Raw genomic sequence first — 27272 nt, forward strand, 5'->3', positions numbered from 1 at the left:
ATGTAACTAATTAACTAGGAAGTAGGGGCACCAAGGAATTTTTTTATCAAGTTATCATTTCCTAAAATAACTTTTCAGATATTTTATCTGATCAATTAGTCTTCGAATTAATGATTTATTTACTTTACCTCACGTTAGTCTCATTCCAAACATCGTAAATGGTTGGTTATCTGCACGAACCCAATCTTCACTATGAGTCATCCATACATCAATTGTCTTAAATCATTTATTTATTACTGACTAGGTAATTCACAGAAATGCATAAACAAATAGTAAATATGATTACAAGAAATTATAGGAGAATGTACCCTAGTGGGCTAAACCGGCATGGCGGCTTGTTAGACAAAAAGGGAAGTGGGGGTTGACTAAGAAGTCACTACAGAGTGATAATTATAACAATTGAAATGCTAATCCTTTGCACATGAACGCTCACTCAATCGGGAACAATTGCAATCAATATATATATTTACGCTAAGTGTGTCATCTTGATCGCTGGTGAAAAGTTTGTTTCTGATGGAGAGTCTCTCTCTCTCTCTCTCTCTCTCTGTCAGAGGGGATAGTTCAGAGTGACATTCATTCATTCATTTGTTATAGAATGGATGTTTCGGCGGTTGTCGTTCTTCGCGTTCAATGATACCGAATTCCTAGCTGCAGACTAGTAATTAATAGACATGTTCTTATTCTGTCGGTATCGATTGTCTAAGAGTTTAACCACGTGGTATGGTTAAAAGATTCAGCAATGGTCTGCAACCTTCGTCCTCTCCTAATGGAGAAAAACATGGTCTGGTGATAATTTCTCAAAGTTGGGTTTTATTCGGGAATTGCAGAAAAGGGGCTGTCCAAGGATGCCTGACCCTAACTGGGCTCAGGGGCGGTCCTCTGATTTAGTTCAAATCAAAATGGAATTGTATTTTCCTTCATTAAATAGTCCAATATCATATTACAAAATTTTACAAACAGTATCATACTCACTCATTCATCTTATACAACAATTAGATGTAAACCTCATATCTGAGGCTATTATATGAACAGCGTTATGGTAATGTGGCCACACCGTCTCCCATGAGTTTCCCCAAGTTGTGACAAACGGACCAGTTCGTAGCTGGATTCTTCACTGATCTTTTTTACTTTCTCCGGAACATGAAATTTGTTCGTACCTCAAGTTCTGTGAGGTGGAAGAAATACCTTGGTTCACATCAGGCAATGTTTCTTGTGAGTGTTTTTATAGGGCAAGGCAGCTCTAACCAACATCTCCAATCTTGTCTCATTGATTGGACTCCAGGTGAGCTGACTCCTGACTCCAATTAGTTTTTGGAGAAGTCATTATCCTGGGGTTCACATACTTTTTCCAACCTACATTGTGAATGTTTAAATGATGTATTCAATATAGACAAGAAAATTACAATAATTTGCGTGATATTAGTTTAAGCACACTGCTTGTCTATTGTTGTGACTTAGATGAAGATCAGATCAAATTTGATGACCAATTTATGCAGAAATCCAGGTAATTCCAAAGGGTTCACATACTTTTTCTCACCACTGTATTTGTTTTAATTTTGTTATGTCATAAAAAATTGTATGGTCGAAATACTGTAACTTGGAAAGTATATCCCCTTTATATGTCAAGTTTCCATCCAATCCGCTGTGCATATAAAACACAATGAAAGTATTTTTGTTAAGATATGAATGTGATTTTAGGATGAATTAGAGAATCTATCTCCTATAAACTGTTCATTGTAAGTAGCAACTCCCTGAATGAGGTCAGAGAGCGTGTCAGACTGACGGAACAATCCCCTTTTGACGAGAGTGCATAAAAAGCATTGTCAATGAAATTAACATTAGACCAGGAAACATGAGGCGGTAGATGCATGTTTGAAATGGTTGTAACTTTGAACCTCAACACTAGGTGAATAAATAAACTCGCCTTAGAGAGACGGAGAGCTGCAGCTCATGTCCATCGTGGTCTGAATCCTGAATACCAAGACGAAGAGGAAGAGGCGACAAACTCCCCTCTCAGACAATCACTGGTATAGCTGATTAGCTGTCCTGAGTAAAATGTCTCGCTCTTCAAACCATGCTTACTACCCAAATCACAAGCCAGCCATTGGCCCGGCTGGCTAGCTTATCTTCAAATAAGCAGCTTTTGGAGTAAATGGATCAGAGTGAACTCTGTAGTTCAGTTCAGGACTACACAATGATCAAAGGCACCCACACTTAAATACATTCATGATTTATTATTCATAACAGGCGTGGTTCATGTGCAAACTATATGATTAATGTGAGAATAGTTCTGAAATGTATCGACGATCATTTATTTTTTTCTCTCTCTCTCTCCCTCTCCATGTTGTGGTGTTGAAAGCCACAGTATTGTAAAAGTCTGCTTGGGAACTTTGTCTCATGTATTAAGTGTGTATGTTATCCTGTTGTTATTTTTCAGGATGGGTGGATCCCCTGTGTGACGGTTGAGCTAATGTAGGCTAATGCGATTCGCATGAGGTTGTAAGTAACAAGAACATTTCCCAGGACATAGACATATCTGATATTGGCAGAAAGCACTGTCCAACTGTCCAAGAATACCATGCTATTGTTTGAGGAGAGTGCACAGTTTTGAACATAAAAAGTTATTAATAAACAAATTAGGTACATTTGGGCAGTCTTGATACAACATTTTGAACAGAAATGCAATGGTTCACTGGATCAGACTAAAACTTTGCACATACACTATTGCCTTCTAGTGGCCAATATCTAAATTGCACCTGGGATGGAGTAATAAATTATTTCCTTACTCTTGCATTTCAAAGATGATGGTACAAAAAAAATACAAAAAAGGTTTTTGTCTTTGTGTTATCTTTTACCAAATCTAATGTGTTATATTCCCCTACATTCCTTTCACATTTCCACAAACTTCAAAGTGTTTCCTTTCAAATGGTACCAAGAAAATGCATATCCTTGCTTCGGGGCTTGAGATACAGGCAGTTAGATTTGGGTATGTCATTTTAGGCGAAAATTGAAAAAACGGGGCCGATCCTTACGAGGTTCAACAACTTATTCCATGAGCCCCAAATCCTAATGAGTTAATTGTTACATGATTAATTTAATCTGGTAACAATTAAACGTAGTGAATTAAATCAATTACAGTCATGAGATTAATGAAAGTAAAGTCACGACACAAACGTGTTTTCTTTTTTGCTTTCTTGAGTAAGGCAGCTCCGAAATGCAGGTATTTCAGTCTAGCTCAGTGCTTTCTGTAGTGGTGGGGCAGCCAGCGGAAAGTATGGAGCATAGGGGTTGGTAAAGTCCCCAAATACGCCGTGATTGGGAAATGTTCTCTAGTTGCGCCGTGATTGGCTCAGTGTTCTGTCACTCATGGGGACAGTCCCCATCAAAGAAGGCTCAAGGCCATTGGCCACAGATAAAATTAAGTCAAATGGGAAATCTGACTTCAGTGAGTTCAAGACAACTGGGAACTCGGAGAAAAACTAGCTCTGATTGGGAAAATACGTTTTGAACTTTCAACTCGGGAACTCGGGCCTCTTTCTAGAGCGCAAACCTGAAGATCACCGACGTCATCATGATTCAACTTGTTTTTTTTCTCCCAAATTCCCAGTTGTCTTGAAAGCACCATAAATCCAGAGAATGCCAGACTTTGATGACAAAATTTGCCCACGAAGGACCACCGCACCACCTTCCTGTTCAAGTGAGCACACCACAACGAGGTGTCCAAAAATGTATTGTATGATGCTGCATAAATTATGTAATTTGCCAGGGAGATATGTATACTGTAGCTAAGAAAGTAATACTAGGTGTATGTTGTGTAGTAAGCTGTTAGTAGCCCATGTGCCTTACCCAAATAATTTGGTCCCTTTTCTCCCTCTACTGTTCTGACTCGGTGGTGCATATGTAGCCAATAGCCTGTTTTAGAGAAATGTAACCATCAAATATTGTAAGAGCTTTCATTATCTGCTTATATGCCCTCTCTATTTATCTATGGTTCTGACTTGGTGTACAAGCAGAATACTGTAAGAATGGCCCATTTTCCGAATTCTGTCGCTGTACATTACACAAGTGCTGAACAAATAGTTATATTGACTATGTCCGGTCTAGCTCGCTCATTAATGTCTTAATCTAAATTACGGATTACCTCTTATCCACTCGTTGTCTCCTTATGCCATAGTTTGTCAGTAGAAACCAGATTTGTTTAAGCAATATCAGCAATGTTATTTTTTAATGGCAGTAAATGATGCTAAATGAACTGTTTCGCTGCCAGACAAGGCTCTGCTGATAGCCAGGTGTAACAGTGGTAAGGTGTTGAGACTGGTGTTGGGACTATGCTGTTGGGACAGCTTTATGTACACCCTAACAGTTTGTGGGCATCGTTTGTAGTGCAATTCGTGTATTGTTTAGTGTTGTGTAGTGGCTTTGCTGGCATGCATCTAAAAACATTTTTATTTTTTTTGCCCCGCCAAGATTTGCATGCTAAAATCGCCACTGCGTTCAGCTGTTGTGGTAGAGCATGTAAATCAACAACAACCCAAGTGCTGGGAAAAAGTTGTTTGCTAGGAATGTCCAGAATATTTTGGTGTCTCATTCTTTACTCCGGTGAAGACAGTTGTGCCGGGATCCACGTTGGATCTAATATCACTAGCGAATTGAGGTTGATCATTTGTTGTTGTCTGCTTGATTTACAGCAGGGTCTCGTTAGATTTGACTGAGAAAGCATCAAGATAATGGGTTCATGGTTTCCATATGTTTTTGTACCTTGGATTGGACACCGAGTCTACTGTGCGCAATTGTGTAGGATAGACTATTGTGCAACACCCAATGCTATTCCAAAACATTATTCTGGATATAATGACAAACAACTACATAGTGGGCTTATTCACAATATTATCTGGTAATGAAATAACATGACAAATACATTTTGTTTTCCATGTTACACCGACAAAAGAAAAGTACAAGTGGTAGCCAACTTTAACTTGATTTTGGAGCTGGGTGGTCTTAACCAATCATCGCGCATTATGAAACGGCGGGGAAAAAATGCATCCAATTACAATTCAGTATGTTTGCTCATATGTATATTACAGACAACAGCTAATGTTGGCTTAAACTTGGCTTTCCATACAAATCCTTCCATTAAAAAAGGAACCTGGTTTACAAACAAGTGCGTGAAAAAGTCCTTGAATTTGACTTGCCAATGTCTGTATGAACTCCACTTAAACGGTGTATAGTCCTAGGGCTATGGTATTGTATAGGTGGAGTTATGGGTCAATTTTGCATATATTCACTGGTATTATTATTCTAAGTACACATGTGGAAATGTTGATCCCAATGTCACACATTGGCCCCATTATTTATAGAATGACCAGGCAAAAAGGGTCAGTGCATATAGTCAGGGTAGCTATTGGTTAACTATTTAGCTAACTATTTAGCAGTCTTATGGCTTGGGGGAAGAAGCTATTCAGGGTCCTGTTGATTCCAGACTTGGTGCATTGGTGCCGCTTGCCATGCAGTAGCAGAGAGAACAGTCTATGACTTGGGTGGCTGGAGTCTTTGACAATTTCTCAGGCCTTCCACTGACACCACCTTGTATAGAGGTCCTGGATGGTGGGGAGCTCGAACCTAGTGATGTACTGTGCCGTACGCACTACCCTATGTAGCGCCTAGCGGTCGGATGCCAAGCAGTTTCCATACCAAGCTGTGATACGGCCAGTCAAGATGCTCTAAATGGTGCAGCTGTAGAACTATTAGAGGATCTGATGGCCCATGACAAATCTTTTCAGCCTCCTGAGGGGGAAGAGGCATTGTTGTGCCTTCTTCACGCCCCCGAGGAACTCGAAGCTCTCGACCTGCTCATCTACAGGCCCGTCGATGTGGATGGAGTGGAACACAGAAATGAACCAGTGTATTAACATGTCAGTTTAAAGGGTGTGTGTCTGTGTGCGTGCTTCTGTGCGTGCGTGTGTGTTCACAGGGAGTTTGCCAAAGAGAGAGAGCGTGTGGAGAAGAGGCAGGACTTTCTGAAGCTGAGGAGACAGCAGCAGATAGAGAGAGAGCTGACGGGGTACCTGGAGTGGATATGCAAGGCAGGTCAGGCTCACCTCCACTTCTTTGAAGGAACACAATATGTTGATTGAATTGTTTAGTCTTAAATTTAGTCTTACCTGACACTTGGTTATCATTTGGGGGGTGGGGGGGTGCGCAACTCAGTATTAGGAAGGTGTTCATAATGTTTGATTTACTCAGTTTATGTTGTCAAATCAAATCAAATCAAATGTTATTTGTCACATACACATGGATAGCACATGGATAGCTGGAGTTGAGTCAGTGTGTTGGCAGCAGCCACTCAATGTTAGTGGTGGCTGTTTAACAGTCTGATGGCCTTGAGATAGAAGCTGTTTTTCAGTCTCTCGGTTCCAGCTTTGATGCCCCTGTACTGACCTCGCCTTCTGGATGATAGCGGGGTGAACAGGCAGTGGCTCGGGTGGTTGTTGTCCTTGATGATCTTTATGGCCTTCCTGTGACATCGGGTGGTGTAGGTGTCCTGGAGGGCAGGTAGTTTGCCCCCGGTGATGCGTTGTGCAGACCTCACTACCCTCTGGAGAGCCTTACGGTTGTGGGCGGAGCAGTTGCCGTACCAGGCGGTGATACAGCCCGACAGGATGCTCTCGATTGTGCATTTGTAGAAGTTTGTGAGTGCTTTTGGTGACAAGCCGAATTTCTTCAGCCTCCTGAGGTTGAAGAGGCGCTGCTGCGCCTTCTTTACGATGCTGTCTGTGTGGGTGGACCAATTCAGTTTGTCTGTGATGTGTACGCCGAGGAACTTAAAACTTACTACCCTCTCCACTACTGTTCCATCAATGTGGATAGGGGGGTGTTCCTTCTGCTGTTTCCTGAAGTCCACAATCATCTCCTTAGTTTTGTTGACGTTGAGTGTGAGGTTATTTTCCTGACACCACACTCCGAGGGCCCTGACCTCCTCCCTGTAGGCTGTCTCGTCGTTGTTGGAAATCAAGCCTACCACTGTTGTGTCGTCCGCAAACTTGATGATTGAGTTGGAGGCGTGCGTGGCCACGCAGTCGTGGGTGAACAGGGAGTACAGGAGAGAGCTCAGAACGCACCCTTGTGGGGCCCCAGTGTTGAGGATCAGCGGGGTGGAGATGTTGTTACCTACCCTCACCACCTGGGGGCGGCCCTTCAGGAAGTCCAGTACCCAGTTGCACAGAGCGGGGTCGAGACCCAGGGTCTCGAGCTTGATGACGAGCTTGGAGGGCACTATGGTGTTAAAAAAGTACATGCCGAGCTGTAGTCAATGAACAGCATTCTCACATAGGTATTCCTCTTGTCCAGATGGGTTAGGGCAGTGTGCAGTGTGGTTGAGATTGCATCGTCTGTGGACATATTTGGGCGCTAAGCAAATTGGAGTGGGTCTAGGGTGTCAGGTAGGGTGGAGGTGATATGGTCCTTGACTAGTCTCTCAAAGCACTTCATGATGACAGAAGTGAGTGCTACGGGGCGGTAGTAGTTTAGCTCAGTTACCTTAGCTTTCTTGGGAACAGGAACAATGGTGGCCCTCTTGAAGCATGTGGGAACAACAGACTGGGATAGGGATTGATTGAATATGTCCGTAAACACACCAGCCAGCTGGTCTGCGCATGCTGTGAGGGCGCGGCTGGGGATGCCGTCTGGGCCTGCAGTCTTGCGAGGGTTGACACGTTTAAATATTTTTCCTCACGTCGGCTGCAGTGAAGGAGAGTCCCCATGTTTTAGTTGCGGGCCGTGTCAGTGGCACTGTATTGTCCTCAAAGCGGGCAAAAAAGTTATTTAGTCTGCCTGGGAGCAAGACATCCTGGTCCGTGACTGGGCTGGTTTTCTTTTTGTAATCCGTGATTGACTGTAGACCCTGCCACATACCTCTTGTGTCTGAGCCGTTGAATTGAGATTCTACTTTGTCTCTATACTGACGCTTAGCTTGTTTGATTGCCTTGCGGAGGGAATAGTTACACTGTTTGTATTCGGTCATGTTTCCGGTCACCTTGCCCCGATTAAAAGCAGTGGTTCGAGCTTTCAGTTTCACGCGAATGCTGCCATCAATCCACGGTTTCTGGTTGGGGAATGTTTTCATCGTTGCTATGGGAACAACATCTTCAACGCACGTTCTAATGAACTCGCTCATCGAATCAGCGTATTCGTCAATGTTGTTGTCTGACGCAATACGAAACATATCCCAGTCCACGTGATGGAAGCAGTCTTGGAGTGTGGAATCAGATTGGTCGGACCAGCGTTGAACAGACCTCAGCGCGGGAGCTTCTTGTTTTAGTTTCTGTCTGTAGGCAGGGATCAACAAAATGGAGTCGTGGTCAGCTTTTCCGAAAGGAGGGCGGGGCAGGGCCTTATATGCGTTAGGATGGTGACAGGTATTCACAGGTATGTACAGTTGGTGTGTATGTGTGTGTATGTGTAATTGTGTGTTTCCTTTGTGCTCGCTCGTGTGTGTGTGTCGTGGTGTATAACCCTGTCCTCTCCTGTTCCAGAGGAGGTGCTGCTGGCGGAGGAGGATGAGAACGCGGAGGAGAAGTCCCCTCTGGACGGTGCGTGGTACAAGAGGAAACAGAACCTCCCAGGTGAAAAGAGGGCTGGAGGGCTAAACTGTGGCCTGCTTTAACATGGTACCCTACTGGGCTACCATGGTACCTTATGGTAAAAAAGGCACAATCAGGTATGATTCACAATTTCCATGAACTTGCCTCGCCCTCCATTTTCAGATCCTGACGATTTTGCACCATGTCTTTCTGTGGTGTATAAATCGCTCAATTCGATTTATGCCATATTCAGGGTTCCATGAATGTGGTCTGGTTCTCTTTCACCTGGGTTATAGGGTTTGATACACTGTTACAATGTGATAGAGTATCAGTGAGTGATTACTAAGGTCCAGGAAGACTGCTGTAATGAGATGCTTGTCTCATTCTGGTGTCTGCTGTCCCTTCACTAAATCTTGTTTGTCAGTCTTTTCTCTCTCTATTTGGTCTCTCTCTCTCTCTCCCTCTATTCTCTTCCACTCTCTCTCTCTATTCTCTTCCACTCTCTCTCTCTATTCTATTCCACTCTCTCTCTCTATTCTCTTCCACTCTCTCTCTCTATTCTCTTCCACTCTCTCTCTCTATTCTCTTCCACTCTCTCTCTATTCTCTTCCACTCTCTCTCTCTCTATTCTCTTCCACTCTCTCTCTCTTCTCTTCCACTCTCTCTCTCTATTCTCTTCCACTCTCTCTCTCTATTCTCTTCCACTCTCTCTCTCTCTTCTCTTCCACTCTCTCTCTCTATTCTCTTCCACTCTCTCTCTCTTCTCTTCCACTCTCTCTCTCTATTCTCTTCCACTCTCTCTCTCTATTCTCTTCCACTCTCTCTCTCTATTCTATTCCACTCTCTCTCTCTATTCTCTTCCACTCTCTCTCTCTATTCTCTTCCACTCTCTCTCTCTATTCTCTTCCACTCTCTCTCTATTCTCTTCCACTCTCTCTCTCTCTATTCTCTTCCACTCTCTCTCTTCTCTTCCACTCTCTCTCTCTATTCTCTTCCACTCTCTCTCTCTATTCTCTTCCACTCTCTCTCTATTCTATTCCACTCTCTCTCTCTATTCTCTTCCACTCTCTCTCTCTATTCTCTTCCACTCTCTCTCTCTATTCTCTTCCACTCTCTCTCTATATTCTCTTCCACTCTCTCTCTCTTCTCTTCCACTCTCTCTCTCTATTCTCTTCCACTCTCTCTCTCTTCTCTTCCACTCTCTCTCTCTCTATTCTCTTCCACTCTCTCTCTCTCTATTCTCTTCCACTCTCTCTCTCTTCTCTTCCACTCTCTCTCTCTATTCTCTTCCACTCTCTCTCTCTATTCTCTTTCACTCTCTCTCTCTATTCTCTTCCACTCTCTCTCTCTATTCTCTTCCACTCTCTCTCTCTCTTCTCTTCCACTCTCTCTCTCTATTCTCTTCCACTCTCTCTCTCTATTCTCTTCCACTCTCTCTCTCTATTCTCTTCCACTCTCTCTCTCTATTCTCTTCCACTCTCTCTCTCTATTCTCTTCCACTCTCTCTCTATTCTCTTCCACTCTCTCTCTCTTCTCTTCCACTCTCTCTCTCTATTCTCTTCCACTCTCTCTCTCTATTCTCTTCCACTCTCTCTCTCTATTCTCTTCCACTCTCTCTCTCTATTCTCTTCCACTCTCTCTCTCTCTTCTCTTCCACTCTCTCTCTCTATTCTCTTCCACTCTCTCTCTCTCTTCTCTTCCACTCTCTCTCTCTATTCTCTTCCACTCTCTCTCTCTATTCTCTTCCACTCTCTCTCTCTCTTCTCTTCCACTCTCTCTCTATTCTCTTCCACTCTCTCTCTCTCTTCTCTTCCACTCTCTCTCTCTATTCTCTTCCACTCTCTCTCTCTATTCTCTTCCACTCTCTCCTCTATTCTCTTCCACTCTCTCTCTATTCTCTTCCACTCTCTCTCTCTATTCTCTTCCACTCTCTCTCTCTATTCTCTTCCACTCTCTCTCTCTATTCTCTTCCACTCTCTCTCTCTATTCTCTTCCACTCTCTCTCTATTCTCTTCCACTCTCTCTCTCTTCTCTTCCACTCCCCTTTTTCCTCTTCTGTGTCATGGGCGGTTCACTCCTTGTTCTCTCTCTATTTCCCTTCTCTCTCTCTCTCTCTCTCTCTCTCTCTCTCTCTCTCTTTTTATTCTTTCCTCTTCTCTCCGACATGGGCGGTTGTCTCTGCTCCAGCTGGAGTGCAGTCATGTCCCTGCTGTCGCTCCACCCAGCCCCCTATAGCCTTATGTTGTGATAGGCCCATAATCTCATCCAATTAGGTCTGGTGTGGGAGCCAGGGTTAATTAGGGGGATTTAGAGGGATGTCTTGATTGGATTAGGGTTGTACAATACACGCGCGCACACACACACAATCATGCATGTACACAGACACACGCACACACACTTCTCAGGTTAGATGACAGTACCACTTGTCTAAATGACAGTACCTGCCTTCCTTCATTTAATACATTAGTTACATGCTAGGGATGAAAATGATTGAGCTCACTGCCAGAGAAATGCCCCTCAATGTGTTGTTAGAGCTAAAACTGTTGATTTGACTAAATTATGTTGAAGGGCAGGTGAGGGCATTGGCCAGAATGCCAAACATTTCTGACAGAGCCAGTATAGCTGAAAGGGATGGAGAAAAATGATGGAATGGATTTATAGGAGAAGATACAAATGTTGAAGCATTCTCAATCTGCCCATCGTTCTACTAAACACAATATCAGTTCTCTCTGTTCCACAATTGACTCATAACTCTCCAGTTTGTTGAGCTACTGCTCCGATCCTCATTCACAGAGAAGATAAGCGGAGCTGATTTGGCCTCAGAGCAGAGCATTGAGGAAGACCTCTACATTCTAAAAGGGCTGCAAGTCTCAGAAAAGTCCCGTCTTTTGTGACATTGAAGGTCACGTGATGATCACATTCATGAGCGGACGTTTTTCATTCCAAGGCTGCATGAATTGAAGAGGAAGGCAGAATCGGAGAATGAAAAATGTGATTGATGCCCACTATTCATAGCATCCAATTAGCCCACACAGGGGGGCTGTGTGTGTTTGTGCATGCATACGTGTTTGTGCGTGCGTTTGCGTGCCTGCATGTATTTGTGTATGTGTGTGTACATATCCTTACTCCTGCCTCTCTGCTGTGCTGTGTGTGTGCAGTGTTGAAGCGAGGCAAGGTCAAGAAGAGTAAGAATGAGCTGATCGGTGCTGAGGAGGGAGACGATCACTTCACTGACATGTCCTCTGTTGGTAAGACTCAACTGTCCTGTACTCTTATCTGACTGACCAGACTCAACTGTCTGACTGACCCAGGGTTGCCATGTCTGCGTTTTTCTTGCCAAATTGGGCTACTTTGAAATCCGATGTCGCGGGTGAAAATCTATTGGTCGCGGGTTGCGGGTGTATGGGCTACTTGTACCGCGACCGCCATGCCATTTCTCTTAAAAAATATATGTATATATTTCACTGGGACCAGCTGCACCTGATTATCAGGCAGTGAGCAGGCTGTTACTGAGTGAGTGAGTGAGTGGTGGGGGGGGCTGTGTGTGTGTGTGTGTGTGTGTGTGTGTGTGTGTGTGTGTGTGTGTGTGTGTGTGTGTGTGTGTGTGTGTGTGTTGAGAGCACAGGTTGAGAGTCACGGAGAAAAAGCAGCATGCGCACAGTTCATGACACCTTTACCAGTTGTATGTAGGCTATTTAGATTGTCGTTATGGAGACACCTATTCCCAACCATTTTTCCTTCAAATATATTAACATGGCCTCCCGGGTGGCGCAGTGGTCTTAGGGCACTGCATCGCAGCGCTAGCTGTGCCACCAGAGACTCTGGGTTCGCGCCCAGGCTCTGTCACAGCCGGCCGCGACCGGGAGGTCCGTCGTCTGGGATAGGGAGGGCTTGGCCGGAAAGGATGTCCTTGTCTCATCGCGCACCAGCGACTCCTGTGGCGGGCTGGGCGCAGTGCACACTAATCAAGGTCACCAGTTGCACTGTGTTTCCTCCGACACATTGCTGGCTTCCGGGTTGGATGCGCACTGTGTTAAGAAGCAGTGCGGCTTGGTTGGGTTGTGTTTTGGAGGACGCATGGCTTATTATCGCCTCTCCCGAGTCCGTACGGGCGATGATTGTAGCGATGAGACAAGATAGTAACTACCAGCAATTGGATACCATGAAAAAGGGGGTAATTTTTATATTTTTATTTTTTATTTTAAATATATATATATATTTATATTAACACGCTAGAACTGATAACTTGATGACAAGCACTGGAAAACAACCAGTGCAACCTAGCTCAGCTATAGTTATGCACATGCGCAAAAGGGAATGCTGATTGGTTGAAAGCCATGGGATATCAGATCGTGTAACACTGTTATGACCAGAAAAATGATTTTACTGTTCTATTTATGTTGGTAACCAGTTTATAATAGCAGTAAGGCACCTCTGGGGTTTGTGGTATATGGCCAATATAACATGGATAAGGGCTGTGTCCAAAGAACAGCCCTTAGTCGTTGTATATTGGATATGTACCACACCTTGGGCGTTATTGCTTAATCATAGCAGTCAAAACCAGTGAAATCGACATCCATTGATGGGAATTGATCTGGCGGGTTTAATAAGGGCAAATTCTCTTTTCTCTTGTGACATATTTTTAAGCTCACAATAATTATTATGATGGAAAACCTCATTTTGCTTCTTAGCCTACATCGTTACATCAGCGTAATGCTGATAATCCTTCTTAATTCGCTCGATAACATTATAGAAAAAGGGGTTTATTGGATAAATGTGGCAACTTTTCTGTTGCTGCCTTGTGGCTGGGTTTTGATAGGTCATTGGGCTAGAAATGTTTGCTTGACCTGGCAACCCTGGACTGACCCCAACCTCCACCTTTGACCTTATCTGACTGAGCCAACCTCCCAGTTTTTGTTGGGAAGGCTGACCCTTGACCTTTTACGTAATAACTTCTTGAGCTTGTCCTTACAGCTTGCACCATATCTAGGCTGTTGGTAATATGTCTCATTTTCACCCTCTGCTGACCTTTGGCCTATTCAAATGTTTTCCTATCCTCATGCATTGTTATTATGCCTCAATGTATTTTACCGTTTTCTCTGGTACGTAACACAAACTAACAACACCTGCTATACAAGGAAACAGTTAAAAAAATAGATTTTGCTTGTTTTACTGATTTTTTGTAGCATGTCACCTTGAGGGAAAATAGGTGTAATTAACTTTTCTTATTATACTGTAAAATTCCTCCAGCATATTGGAATTAGAGTTAAATTCATTTCATTATTTAAATTCAGACCACGGCACAGAAGAAAATATGTAATTGCTTGGCTTTGGGGGAAATGCTCCTAAGCATGATAACTGAACCCATTTGAGTGCATTCATATTAACGGAACCAGCTGGATTCCTCTCCTGACAACCTCCTGTGGCTGTTCTCCATCTAAATGACTGTCATGGGGATACATGCATTATTACGCAGTCAAATCTAACATTTCACTTGTTCTTATTTTCGTCTCAAGATCTGATTTCACTCCCATTGAGGCAGATTACAACCTTGAAATGCAAAACATATACCTTTTCAGAGTGGAAAGTTCCAGTTATTTTATGGCTTCTTCTTCCTTCTGATTCTTTAGATACTTTCTCCTTAGTCTCAGACATTTTTAGTGTTAGACTTTTCAGTCTTAGCCGTGAAGTTCTTTAATTAGCAAAGAAGCTGGGATTTATTCAGGTGGAATGTAGAGGAGGTGGAGTCTAAGAGTGGAGCTTCTGGGTTTGATGACAGCCTGAAATAGCCAGAATATTCTTGTACGGTTCCGCCTCAGATACAGAGATACAAACTTAATGCTGAATGCGAATATATATATTTTTTTGTAAACTATTTCAAAATATATTGTAATATAATGTTCAAATCACCCTAGACTTGCCGATGATTGCGAGGATGAGGGTGACGATGATGATAATTATAATAATGATGATGATGATGATGATGATCATGCCGATGAACAGGAAATCCCTTTTTGTAAAAGGGACGTGATGGATGCGTTGTACACCTTTCTGTGATGACTTCACTCTTTTACCTACTTTCCCTTAGTTCCCCCGGGCTCACCGTTTGGCCGGGCCAGCGTGAAGAGCATGAAGCTGGACAGTTCATCCTACTTCCGTCGCAAGGAGAGGAGGATGCGTTTCTTCATCCGTCGCATGGTCAAAGCCCAGAGCTTCTACTGGACAGTCCTTTGCCTGGTGGGGCTCAACACACTGTGTGTGGCCATCGTCCACTATGACCAACCCGAGTGGCTCACCACTGCCCTGTGTAAGTCACACACACGTGTATGTGCATGTAGTCAGTAGGCACACACACACAGAAGCATACACACGCTCACACTTACATTCACTATCGAATGGATGATTTATCGGTAGGTGCCGAATTAAATCAATAATGGCCTTCCATGTGTTCTCCATCTCCCTGGAACCCCAGACCTGGCAGAGTTTGTGTTCCTGGGTCTGTTTCTGTCTGAGATGAGCCTGAAGATGTACGGCCTGGGAGCCAGGAACTACTTCCATTCCTCTTTCAACTGCTTCGACTTTGGTGTAAGTCACCATAAATGCCTTTGGAATACCTTGAAGAGCTAATTATTCTCTATTTCAGATGCTAACTTAACCTGACTCACATAGCCACTGGATCCATTATTTCTTTAATACGAGAATGAAATGTTGAATTGATTCATTGACAGTGACAGTGATTTGCTGTCCGAGTAGCAAGTAGTAGCTACTTTGTTACAGTAGTTCTTTCCCCTTTTCTCCACTCCTTCTCTTTTCCCTTCTCCTCTTTTCTCCTCTCCTCTTTTCTCCTCTCCTCGTCTCCACAGGTGATAATAGGGAGTATACTTGAGGTGGTGTGGTCGATGATCAAACCAGGGGCATCCTATGGCATTAGTGTACTGAGGGCTCTTCGTCTGCTCAGGTTGTTCAAGTTTACCAAGTGAGTGAACACACATTTGAGTCCACACATAGGCCGACACACGCTTGCACTCACTTCGTGGACACTCGTACAGGATATCAACATGCGTTCAGAATCATCAATAAGCATATATTGTCCCACTCTGTCAGTGTATAATCCTATTAAACTTTTCCTTTAGTGGGCTAAATCAGGGTCACACAGTGTTTCTTGGTAACACAGTCTTAAACAAATCTACTTTGAAACAAAAGTATACACCTCACACACGTGGTTATGGACTTTAAAAACTCCTCATGTACCATGTCAGATATAGAGTTGAAAGGTATTCAATTTAGAGTTTGAATCCCAATATTACACTTTATATTCATCACAGAAGACTAACAAAAAAAATGAAAAAAAAAGTTTATTAATTATGAAATTATGAAAAATATGAATAACATTCCACCCATGAGGACACTAGGTTATTTGACTGCAGGAAAAGGCTACAGTTAGGTAGCAGTCATTTATACTCACTGGATTAGTAATCCTGTGATTCACAACAATATAGGACATTTTTTTCTCCCTGTCCATTCACTATCGCCCTCTCTCTCTCTCTCTCTCTCTCTCTCTCTCTCTCTCTTTCTCTCTTTCTCTCTTTCTCTCTCTCTCTCTCTCTCTCTTTCTCTCTCTCTCTCTCTCTCTCTCTCTCTCTCTTTCTCTCTTTCTCTCTCTCTCTCTCTCTCTCTCCCTCTCTCTCTCTCTCTTTCTCTCTCTATCTCTCTCTCTATCTCTCTGTCTCTTTCTCTTTCTTTCTATTCCTCTCCCTTTCTCTCTCTCTTCCTTCTCTTCTTCCTTTCTCTTCCCTCTGTTTTCCCCAGGTACTGGAACTCCCTGAGGAACCTGGTGGTGTCTCTGCTCAACTCCATGAAGTCCATTATCAGCTTGCTCTTCCTCCTCTTCCTCTTCATTGTGGTCTTTGCTCTGCTGGGCATGCAACTTTTTGGAGGACAGTGAGTATTCCCTCCACACTCCTCCATGGAACCTGACCCTTGGCCTCTAACTTTTCACCCCCTCTCTGGTCCTGTTTCCTAATCTCCCTCCACAGCTCGCTCACACACACACACACACACACACACACACACACACACACACACACACACACACACACACACACACACACACACACACACACACACACACACACACACACACACACACACACACACACACACACACACACACACACACACACCCCTAACCATCCCCAAGTCCATCCCCCTCTTTCTCTAGTGGTGTCAGACACATTGCCGCAGCGGTGTAGCTTTGATACAAGGCTGTGTAAAACCCCATGTCTTCGGCTGACAATGACAGCTCCTGATCTGTGCTATGCTGTATTAACTCAGCTCTGCCTGTCGACAGCCACAAACACACCATCAGGTAGGACGGTTTATAATTTAGGCCAGAGGCCAGTCAAAATAACTTCCTAATTTTTTAGTCTCTTACACAGTGTTTACATTGTCATTAGATTTTTAACTCAGCGGCCAATGCTGTTGTGTCTCCCTTCAGTCAAGGTGAGTGACCTTACCTGCTATATCGTTTCCGTTGTAGCTTGTAAGAGGTAAGAGCACTGAAGGGAAACTCCAGTGTCATATTCTCACTTATCTCCCAGAGTGACAGCATTGACGGATGCTGCGTTCCCATTGGGTTGTTTGGAGGGATAAAGAGAGAGTGTTCCCATGGTGCCATGATCAATTTAAACTGGGCAGTTCCGTCCTAATGGCCACTACAGTCTGGGCTGATGGATTTGTGTGAAAACGCTCCATGACGTGCACATGGTGCTCAGCAGTTGGGCCTCGTGTATCATGTGATATGAGTCTTAATGCATTTTTCTTTTCCTATTTTTCTTTTCCTATCCACCTGTGTCCCGACTCAGTGTAAAACCGCATGGTAGACAGAGACAAGACATAAATAGTCTTCGATATATGGTTGTGACCATGGTGATCCCACTATTGTTTGTTTAAAATCTATCAAAAGTAGAGAACTTGTAAAGACATGAATAAGGGGTCCTTATTTAAAAGCTGACCCTGCTCAGTCCTGACTCATTTAGGATTTTAGACAAATTTGACGTAGTTGACCAAATCTTAGGAATCACCGATTTGAGAATATTCTTGAACCTTTTGACGGGTACGATCACATATTTGGGATCATTGTTGAGTGGTCCCTGCAACGTATCATCGCAAATATGTGATTGGAACAGTAGCAACAGAACGTGTGGTGAAACAAATGCGTTGTTGTCTGAAAAATGTTTTGTGCTGATGGGAAATAAAGGTCTTCACAACTTTCTTCCTCAAGTTCACCTTTTAAAAGATAAATGCGAATTTCATCATCCAATCATCACACGGAACACATCCACTGTTAAACTCGTTCCATAAACCAGTCTAAATAACAGGTTGTGCTGACAAAAAAACTAAACAGAAGTTTAAGTGACCTAACAGCCAGACCTGTTTACAATGTACCACATCTCTGGTGAGCATAAGGGAGAAATATTGTTTAGAAATGAGATGCTAATAAGCTAACAGCTAACAGTAGCTAAATTATTTACGATGGCAGCCATGTTTGTTTATGTTTGACAAGCGAAATCTCCCTAATCCCAGAATTCCATTCACTATAAGACGCAAATAAACTAAGTCAAAGATGGCTGCGCCCATTGCCTGAAAAATACAATACAAATGCATGCCTACTGCTTTGCCTAACCGTAGCACAAAAGCTGAACAGTCGCAAGATACTGTATTGTTTAAACAATTTTAGGGGGTTTGTCGGGGTGTTCATTTAATTTGTGAGGGGTGTCAAGTCTATGGGAAGTAGAAATGGCTGAATGTATTGTGGGGGGATATGATGCAGGAAATATTACTATCATGGGGGATTTATCAATAAATGGGGGACAAACACAGGAGAAGTTTATGAGCTAAATAAAAATTAAACCCTGGAAAGGGGGGTCTGAGCTGGAAACCCTGAGGTACCATAGTTACAATCTGATGCCGCGTTCAAAACAACTGGGAACCGCGTTCAAAACATCTCAGACTTCAGTGCAAGACAACTGGGAACTCTGGGAAAAAAAGATTTTTTTTTGGCACGGTCATCCAACTCGTTATTCCAACTCTAGAACTTGGCCTCTTTCTAGAGGTCCGACCGACAGACACTTGAGTGACAACCAGAATTCATTGTATGATGTCAATAAACATGGCGCCACACATAGCTGGTTATTAGCTTAGCATTAGCTCATCATAATCAGTACAACCTTCAAAGAAGTATTTTACACACATCATATTGCATTACAATCTATGCAAGAATCGGAATGCATGATTTGTCCCCAGTACTTGAAAACGTGAATAAAACAATAAATACATTTTGCTCCATATAGATACAATGCCTTCAGGAAATTATTCAGACCCCTTGACTTTTTCCACATTTTGTTACGTTACACCTTATTCAAAAATGGACTAAATGAAAAAATTTCCTCAGCAATCTACACACAATACCCCATAATGACAAAGTGGAAAAATATGTTTTTAAGACATTTTTGCAAATGTATTAAAAATACAAAACAGAAAGAACTTATTTACATAAGTATTCAGACCCTTTGCTATGAGACTAGAAATTGAGCTCAGGTGCATCCTGTTTCCATTGATCATCCTTGTGATGTTTCTACAACTTGATTGTAGTCCACCGTGGTTCAATTGGACATGGACATGTTTTGGAAAGCCATACAACTGTCTATATAAGGTCCCACAGTTGACGGTGCATGTCAGAGCAAAAATCAACCAATGAAGTCCAAGGAATTGTCTGTAGTGTTATTTCTTACATTAGTACCCCAGGTCATCTTAGGTTTCATTACATACAGTCGAGAAGAACTACTGAATATAAGATCAGCGTCAACTCACCATCAGTACGACCAAGAATATGTTTTTCGCGACGCGGATCCTGTGTTCTGCCTTACAAACAGTACAACGGAGCAGATCCTATGCAGCGACCCAAAAAAATGACTCCGAAAGAGAGGGAAACGAGGCGGTTTTCTGGTCAGACTCCGGAGACGGGCACACCGTGCACCACTCCCTAGCATTCTTCTTGCCAATGTCCAGTCTCTTGACAACAAGGTTGATGAAATCCGAGCAAGGGTAACATTCCAGAGGGACATCAGAGACTGTAACGTTCTTTGCTTCACGGAAACGTGGCTCACCGGAGAGACGCTATCCGAAGTGGTGCAGCCAACGGGTTTCTCCACGCATCGCGCCGACAGAAACAAACATCTTTCTGGTAAGAAGAGGGGTGGAGGCGTATGCCTTATGGCCAACGTGACATGGTGTGATGAAAGAAACATACAGGAACTCAAATCCTTCTGTTCACCTGATTTAGAATTCCTCACAATCAAATGTAGACCACATTATCTGCCAAGAGAATTCTCTTCGATTATAATCACAGCCGTATATATCCCCCCCCAAGCAGACACATCGATGGCTCTGAATGAACTTTATTTAACTCTCTGCAAACTGGAAACAATTTATCCGGAGGCTGCATTCATTGTAGCTGGGGATTTTAACAAGGCTAATCTGAAAACAAGACTCCCTAAATTTTATCAGCATAACGATTGCACAACCAGGGGTGGAAAGACCTTGGATCATTGTTACTCTAACTTCCGCGACGCATATAAGGCCCTGCCCCGCCCCCCTTTCGGAAAAGCTGACCACGACTCCATTTTGTTGATCCCTGCCTACAGACAGAAACTAAAACAAGAGGCTCCCACGCTGAGGTCTGTCCAACGCTGGTCCGACCAAGCTGACTCCACACTCCAAGACTGCTTCCATCACGTGGACTGGGAGATGTTTCGTATTGCGTCAGATAACAACATTGACGAATACGCTGATTCGGTGTGCGAGTTCATTAGAACGTGCGTTGAAGATGTCGTTCCCATAGCAACGATTAAAACATTCCCTAACCAGAAACCGTGGATTGATGGCAGCATTCGTGTGAAACTGAAAGCGCGAACCACTGCATTTAATCAGGGCAAGGTGTCTGGTAACATGACCGAATACAAACAGTGCAGCTATTCCCTCCACAAGGCTATCAAACAAGCTAAGCGCCAGTACAGAGACAAAGTAGAATCTCAATTCAACGGCTCAGACACAAGAGGCATGTGGCAGGGTCTACAGTCAATCACGGACTACAGGAAGAAATCCAGCCCAGTCACGGACCAGGATGTCTTGCTCCCAGGCAGACTAAATCACTTTTTTGCCCGCTTTGAGGACAATACTGTGCCACTGACACGGCCTGCAACGAAAACATGCGGTCTCTCCTTCACTGCAGCCGAGGTGAGTAAGACATTTAAATGTGTTAACCCTCGCAAGGCTGCAGGCCCAGACGGCATCCCCAGCCGCGCCCTCAGAGCATGCGCAGACCAGCTGGCCGGTGTGTTTACGGACATATTCAATCAATCCCTATACCAGTCTGCTGTTCCCACACGCTTCAAGAGGGCCACCATTGTTCCTGTTCCCAAGAAAGCTAAGGTAACTGAGCTAAACGACTACCGCCCCGTAGCACTCACATCCGTCATCATGAAGTGCTTTGAGAGACTAGTCAAGGACCATATCACCTCCACCCTACCTGACACCCTAGACCCACTCCAATTTGCTTACCGCCCAAATATGTCCACAGACGATGCAATCTCAACCACACTGCACACTGCCCTAACCCATCTGGACAAGAGGAATACCTATGTGAGAATGCTGTTCATCGACTACAGCTCGGCATTCAACACCATAGTACCCTCCAAGCTCGTCATCAAGCTCGAGACCCTGGGTCTCGACCCCGCCCTGTGCAACTGGGTACTGGACTTCCTGACGGGCCGCCCCCAGGTGGTGAGGGTAGGCAACAACATCTCCTCCCCGCTGATCCTCAACACTGGGGCCCCACAAGAGTGCGTTCCGAGCCCTCTCCTGTACTCCCTGTTTACCCACGACTGCGTGGCCACGCACGCCTCCAACTCAATCATCAGGTTTGCGGACGACACAACAGTGGTAGGCTTGATTACCAACAACGACGAGACGGCCTACAGGGAGGAGGTGAGGGCCCTCGGAGTGTGGTGTCAGGAAAATAACCTCACACTCAACGTCAACAAAACTAAGGAGATGATTGTGGACTTCAGGAAACAGCAGAGGGAACACCCCCCTATCCACATCGATGGAACAGTAGTGGAGAGGGTAGCAAGTTTTAAGTTCCTTGGCATACACATCACAGACAAACTGAATTGGTCCACTCACACAGACAGCATCGTGAAGAAGGCGCAGCAGCGCCTTTTCATCCTCAGGAGGCTGAAGAAATTCGGCTTGTCACCAAAAGCACACAAACTTCTACAGATGCACAATCGAGAGCATCCTGGCGGGCTGTATCACCGCCTGGTATGGCAACTGCACCGCCCTCAACCGTAAGGCTCTCCAGAGGGTAGTGAGGTCTGCACAACGCATCACCGGGGGCAAACTACCTGCCCTCCAGGACACCTACACCACCCGATGCTACAGGAAGGCCATAAAGATCATCAAGGACATCAACCACCCGAGCCACTGCCTGTTCACCACCCCGCTGTCATCCAGAAGGCGAGGTCAGTACAGGTGCATCAAAGCTGGGACCGAGAGACTGAAAAACAGCTTCTATCTCAAGGCCATCAGACTGTTAAACAGCCACCACTAACATTGAGTGGCTGCTGCCAACACACTGTCAATGACACTGACTCAACTCCAGCCACTTTAATAATGGGAATTGATGGGAAATGATGTAAATATATCACTAGCCACTTTAAACAATGCTACCTTATATAATGTTACTTACCTACATTATTCATCTCATATGCATACGTATATACTGTACTCTATATCATCGACTGCATCCTTATGTAATACATGTATCACTAGCCACTTTAACTATGCCACTTTGTTTACATACTCATCTCATATGTTATACTGTACTCGATATCATCTACTGTATCTTGCCTATGCTGCTCTGTACCATCACTCATTCATATATCCTTATGTACATATTCCTTATCCCCTGTATAAGACAGTAGTTTTTTGGGGAATTGTTAGTTAGATTACTTGTTCGTTATTACTGCATTGTCGGAACTAGAAGCACAAGCATTTCGCTACACTCGCATTAACATCTGCTAACCATGTGTATGTGACAAATAAAATTTGATTTGATTTGATTTTGATTTAGAGATCCGAGACAGGATTGTGTCGAGGCACAGATCTGGGGAAGGGTACCAAAAAATTTATTCAGCATTGAAGGCCCCCAATAACACAGTGGCCTCCATCATTCTTAAATGGAAGAAGTTTGGAACCACCAAGACTCTTTCTAGAGCTTGACGCCTGGCCAAACTGAGTATTCGGGGGAGAATGGCCTTGGTCAGCGAGGTGAACAAGAACCCGATGGTCACTCTGACAGAGCTCTATAGTTTCTCTGTGGAGATGGAAGAACCTTCCAGAAGGACAACCATCTCTGGCCAGACAGAAGCCACTCCTCAGTAAAAGGAACATAAGTCCGCTTGGATTTTGCCAAAAGGCACCTAAAGACACTCAGATCATGAGAAACAACATTCTCTGGTCTGATTAAACTACGATTGAACTCTTTGGCCTGAATGCCAAGCGTCATGTCTGGAGGAAACCTGGCACCATCCCTCTGGTGAAGCATGGTGATGGCAGCATCATGCTTTGGGGATGCTTTGGGGATGTTTTTCAGCGGCAGGAACTGGGAGACTAGTTAGGATCGAGGCAAAGATGAACGGAGCAAAGTACAGAGAGATCCTTGAAAACCTACTCCAGAGTGTGCAGGACCTCAGACTGGGGCGAAGGTTCACCTTTCAACAGGACAACAACCCTAAACGCACAGACCAGACAATGCAGGAGTGGCTTCGGGACAAGTCTCTGAATGTCCTTGAGTGGCCCAGTCAGAGCCGGGATCTGAACTTGATCTAACATCTCTGGAGAGAGCTGAAAATAGCTGTGCTGCAACGCTCCCCATCCAACCTGACAGAGCTTGAGAGGATCTGCAGAGAAGAATGGGAGAAACTCCCCAAATACAGATGTGCTAAGCTTATAGCGTCATACCCAAGAAGACTCTATGCTAAAGTCGCTGCCAAAGGTGCTTCAACAAAGTATTGAGTAAAGGGTTTGAATCCTTATGTAAATGTCATATTTCCATTTATTTATTATATTTTTTGCTAAATTTTCCTAAAAAACGATTTTTGCTTTGTCATTATGGGGTGTTGTGTGTAGTGTTGAGGGGAAAAAACAATGTGGAAAAATTCAAGGGGTTTGAATACCTTCCGAAGTCACTGTACATGCAGTATGCTACAGCAGAAAAGACAACACAATTGACAGAAAATAAGGCACTTACTTTGATAGGAATGCACACATGTCCAAAGTCCAACAACAATGAAGGCAATGCGGGCGCCAGCCAGAAAATGTGCCAGGGGGAAAAGTTTGTGCAAGGCCCCCTGACTAGAGATGCACAAATGCCTACATACTTGATCTGGGGAAACACTGGGGAAGTGCTTTGGCACTTGTCGAAGAGAGAAGTCTGTCCGACCCAGTAAAGCCTCAAACATAAATAGTCCACAACAGTGAAATGGGCTACTTCTTAATGAATTCATGAGGAGGTGGAACACAATGTTGTTTGAAATGTTGTTTGAAAATAAAACTTTTTAGAAAATGATTTGAAATTGACAAGTTGAAACATAGCCTATAGATAATTAGCAGGCAGCGTGCCTTGGTTTGAAGGCAGCGTGGGTTAACTGTCCCGTTGTGTAACAATCCCATTTTGGAACAGTGAGTGCAGTTTGACATCACGCACATAAAAAAACTCACGCTGGGGCGACCGTTAGAGATATTAGGAACTCTCGTGAAAAAGGTTAAAGTCGCAAAGGGCTGTTGCACGAAACGACTTGTTTTTTCAGTTAATGGATGACTCTGGATCCATTGTTCTTGTCTTATGCTATCCACCTGTGTCCCGATTCCATGTAAAAACACCTGGGAGACAGAGACAAGGCATAAACAGACTTCAATATCTATACTCAGACAGCTAATGATTGAGGCGATTATACACTGCAGCAGTTGCACCTCTATCAGCCAACCCCAGACAAATCTCTCAGTAAGATTCATGGAGGAAGGGAAAATAAACCATTTGAGAGAGCAGTCTCCTGCTCTGCAGAGATTTGAATGTCTGCAGGACATCACCGCTAGCAGGGGATATGTGAGAAGCTCAAATCAAATGCTAATGCGAACAAGGGGTAGGACAGAAAGATAAGATTTTAAAAAAGATAATGCAGTTGGAATTTGTTTTTTTTCATATTAACATCTGATTATTACCTCCTCTATTAGATAGAGATGATGTTCTATATTTTTGGGGTCATTTCAGCAGACACTCTTCAGAGCAACTTACAGGAGCAATTACAGTTAAGTGCCTATGACCTCTTCGGCTCAGGGATTCAAACCAGTGACCTTTTGGTTTCTGGCCCAACGCTCTTAATCTCTAGGCTACCTACTACCTTATAGGTGTGCTACATATCATATTCCTTACATGCTTTTGGGAAATATTCTAGTCTAGAGGACTGTTGCCGCACTCTGTATCCCTTCCTGTGTAAAAACTAGAGCATATTCCTCTCATTCTCCACAGAGCAGAGCCAGATGCACATCACGTTGTGTCAGAGCCTGCTCTCACAAGCTTCTGTTTGAGGATTGATTAAATGAAGTCCCTGAAGATGCCTTGTGGGAGCGAAACAACATCAAATCCCTATTATCAGAGTAAACACTGTGGAGGTCTGCACATCGGCCCCAGAGCATGCTGCGGCTGTCACTGCCTCCGGTGTGCAGCCTAGGTTCATCTTGCCAACCAAGAGAGAGAAAGAGGGAACGATGGAAAAGACCACGGCTACATATTTGCGGGTGGACTATCCAGCTGATTGAACTTACCACCCCTATACTTACTATCTCTCGCACACACACAAACACACACACACACCACCACCACCACCACCACTTCTCTAAGCAGGGTATATCAGGAGTCATTTATAAAGCTGGTTGCTGTGGTAACCATATTTGCCCTCTTCCCAATCCAACCGCTCCTCTACTGCTTTGTCCATCAGTGGCGTATCGCAGGTCCGAGCCAGGGTAGAGAGAAACATGCAGAATTATAGCTAATCTCAGGCTATTTTACACATTTTGCCATGAGGCTGAGAGAAAATGTTGCTGTTCATAGCTCAGGGATTCTTGAAAGACGGGACAGTCTCAAACAAATTTATACAAATATTTGTCTAAATATTAACAACATTTGAAAAATATATTTTGATAGACCAAAGTATCAGCTATGTAGAGGAACAACCTCCTAATTATTATATATTTTGTTTCATAAAATGCAACTAACTTTATATCAACTCTGTCAGACCCTCTGAAAGGTATTTAATTTGTACAATTATTGTCCAACAAATGTTTAAAGGCCTTGATAGTTTAATTCTAACATTATATTATTCAAATATGTAATACAAATCTCCAAACGCCTTTTTTTTTCATAGCACTATAAAAAGTTCCAGGGATAATTTCGTTAGCATTTTGGGATGTAATTCTAGATTTAGAACATAAAACAACATTTATAAAGCAAACACTGTCCCTTAGTTCTAGCACAACAAATACTTCAGTTGTTTAAGCATATGTTGCCGAACAGTGATACAAATATTTGTTCAGAATATTGACCAATATATTTTGACAGTGACAGAGTTGAAAACAGATACTCAGAACATACATATTTTTGCCTCTAAAAATAAACGTTTAATTCAAACATTTATAAAATATGGAAAATGATTCATTTGAAAATCCCCAATAAAAACATCGCTGAAGTTAGACACAAATTTGACAGAGTTGACAAAAATAGCATTTTTCTTCTTCATTCAAGGTGTATTAGTTGTTTTGACTCTAAAACCTTATTAAATGTAACATAGTTGGACCGAAATTCATATTCTATCAGCCAGATGGAGTTGACAGTTTATGGTTATGACCATGCTGATTCCAATTTCGTTTGTTTAAATCTATCAAAAGTAGAGAACTTTGTTGCATGTATTGAGAACATGATTAAGAAATGTAGAGACATGAATAAGGGGTCCTTATGGTATAGCTGGCCCTGCTCATTCCTGTTTCATTTAGGATTTTTGACAAGTCTGACAGAGTTTTTAAAAGTTTTTTTATTTCACCTTTATTTAACCAGGTAGGCTAGCAGCAGCAGCAGCAGCAGTTCCCCAAATCTCTGGACACATTTCTTTGGAATCACAGTTTTGATAGAAATAAGTCACAGAGGGCTATTGCAAGAAACTACATAAGATCTTTTTTCAGTTAATATCCATTATCTACAGTATTTAGAATTTTAAACAGTTTTTGGAGATTTACAATTGGGATCCTTTGCTCCGGACAAGGGCATTTACGGGCATAGAGCAGACATGGAACTTAATAATATTGAAAGTATTAAAAAAATTCCCACCACAAATCTTTTCCCTTATAAAATTCCCCCCAAATACATTTGAAGATCAAATAATGCAACAAAATAATTTATTTTACAAATAAAAATACAGTGTCCCTGCCGGACAACGATTGTCTCAACTTTCAAGCATATCTGAGCTAATTTCCTGCTATTCTACATATTTTGACATGATGCTGAGAGAAAATGTTGAA

General features: G+C 43.2%; 1 protein-coding gene across 1 annotated transcript in view; it reads left to right on the forward strand.

Annotated features, from left to right (window-relative positions):
- LOC109873574 (voltage-dependent N-type calcium channel subunit alpha-1B-like) overlaps window positions 1–27272 on the forward strand; it is a 232508-nt gene that overhangs the window by 130713 nt on the left and 74523 nt on the right. The window contains exons 7-13 of the mRNA XM_031809441.1: window positions 5972–6087; window positions 8532–8588; window positions 11738–11827; window positions 14668–14886; window positions 15052–15164; window positions 15443–15555; window positions 16389–16520. Of these exons, the coding sequence (XP_031665301.1) occupies window positions 5972–6087; window positions 8532–8588; window positions 11738–11827; window positions 14668–14886; window positions 15052–15164; window positions 15443–15555; window positions 16389–16520 (840 nt within the window). The remainder of the gene's footprint in view (window positions 1–5971; window positions 6088–8531; window positions 8589–11737; window positions 11828–14667; window positions 14887–15051; window positions 15165–15442; window positions 15556–16388; window positions 16521–27272) is intronic.

Source organism: Oncorhynchus kisutch, linkage group LG29 (genome assembly GCF_002021735.2).
Source record: "Oncorhynchus kisutch isolate 150728-3 linkage group LG29, Okis_V2, whole genome shotgun sequence".
Classification (NCBI taxonomy): Eukaryota; Metazoa; Chordata; class Actinopteri; order Salmoniformes; family Salmonidae; genus Oncorhynchus; species Oncorhynchus kisutch.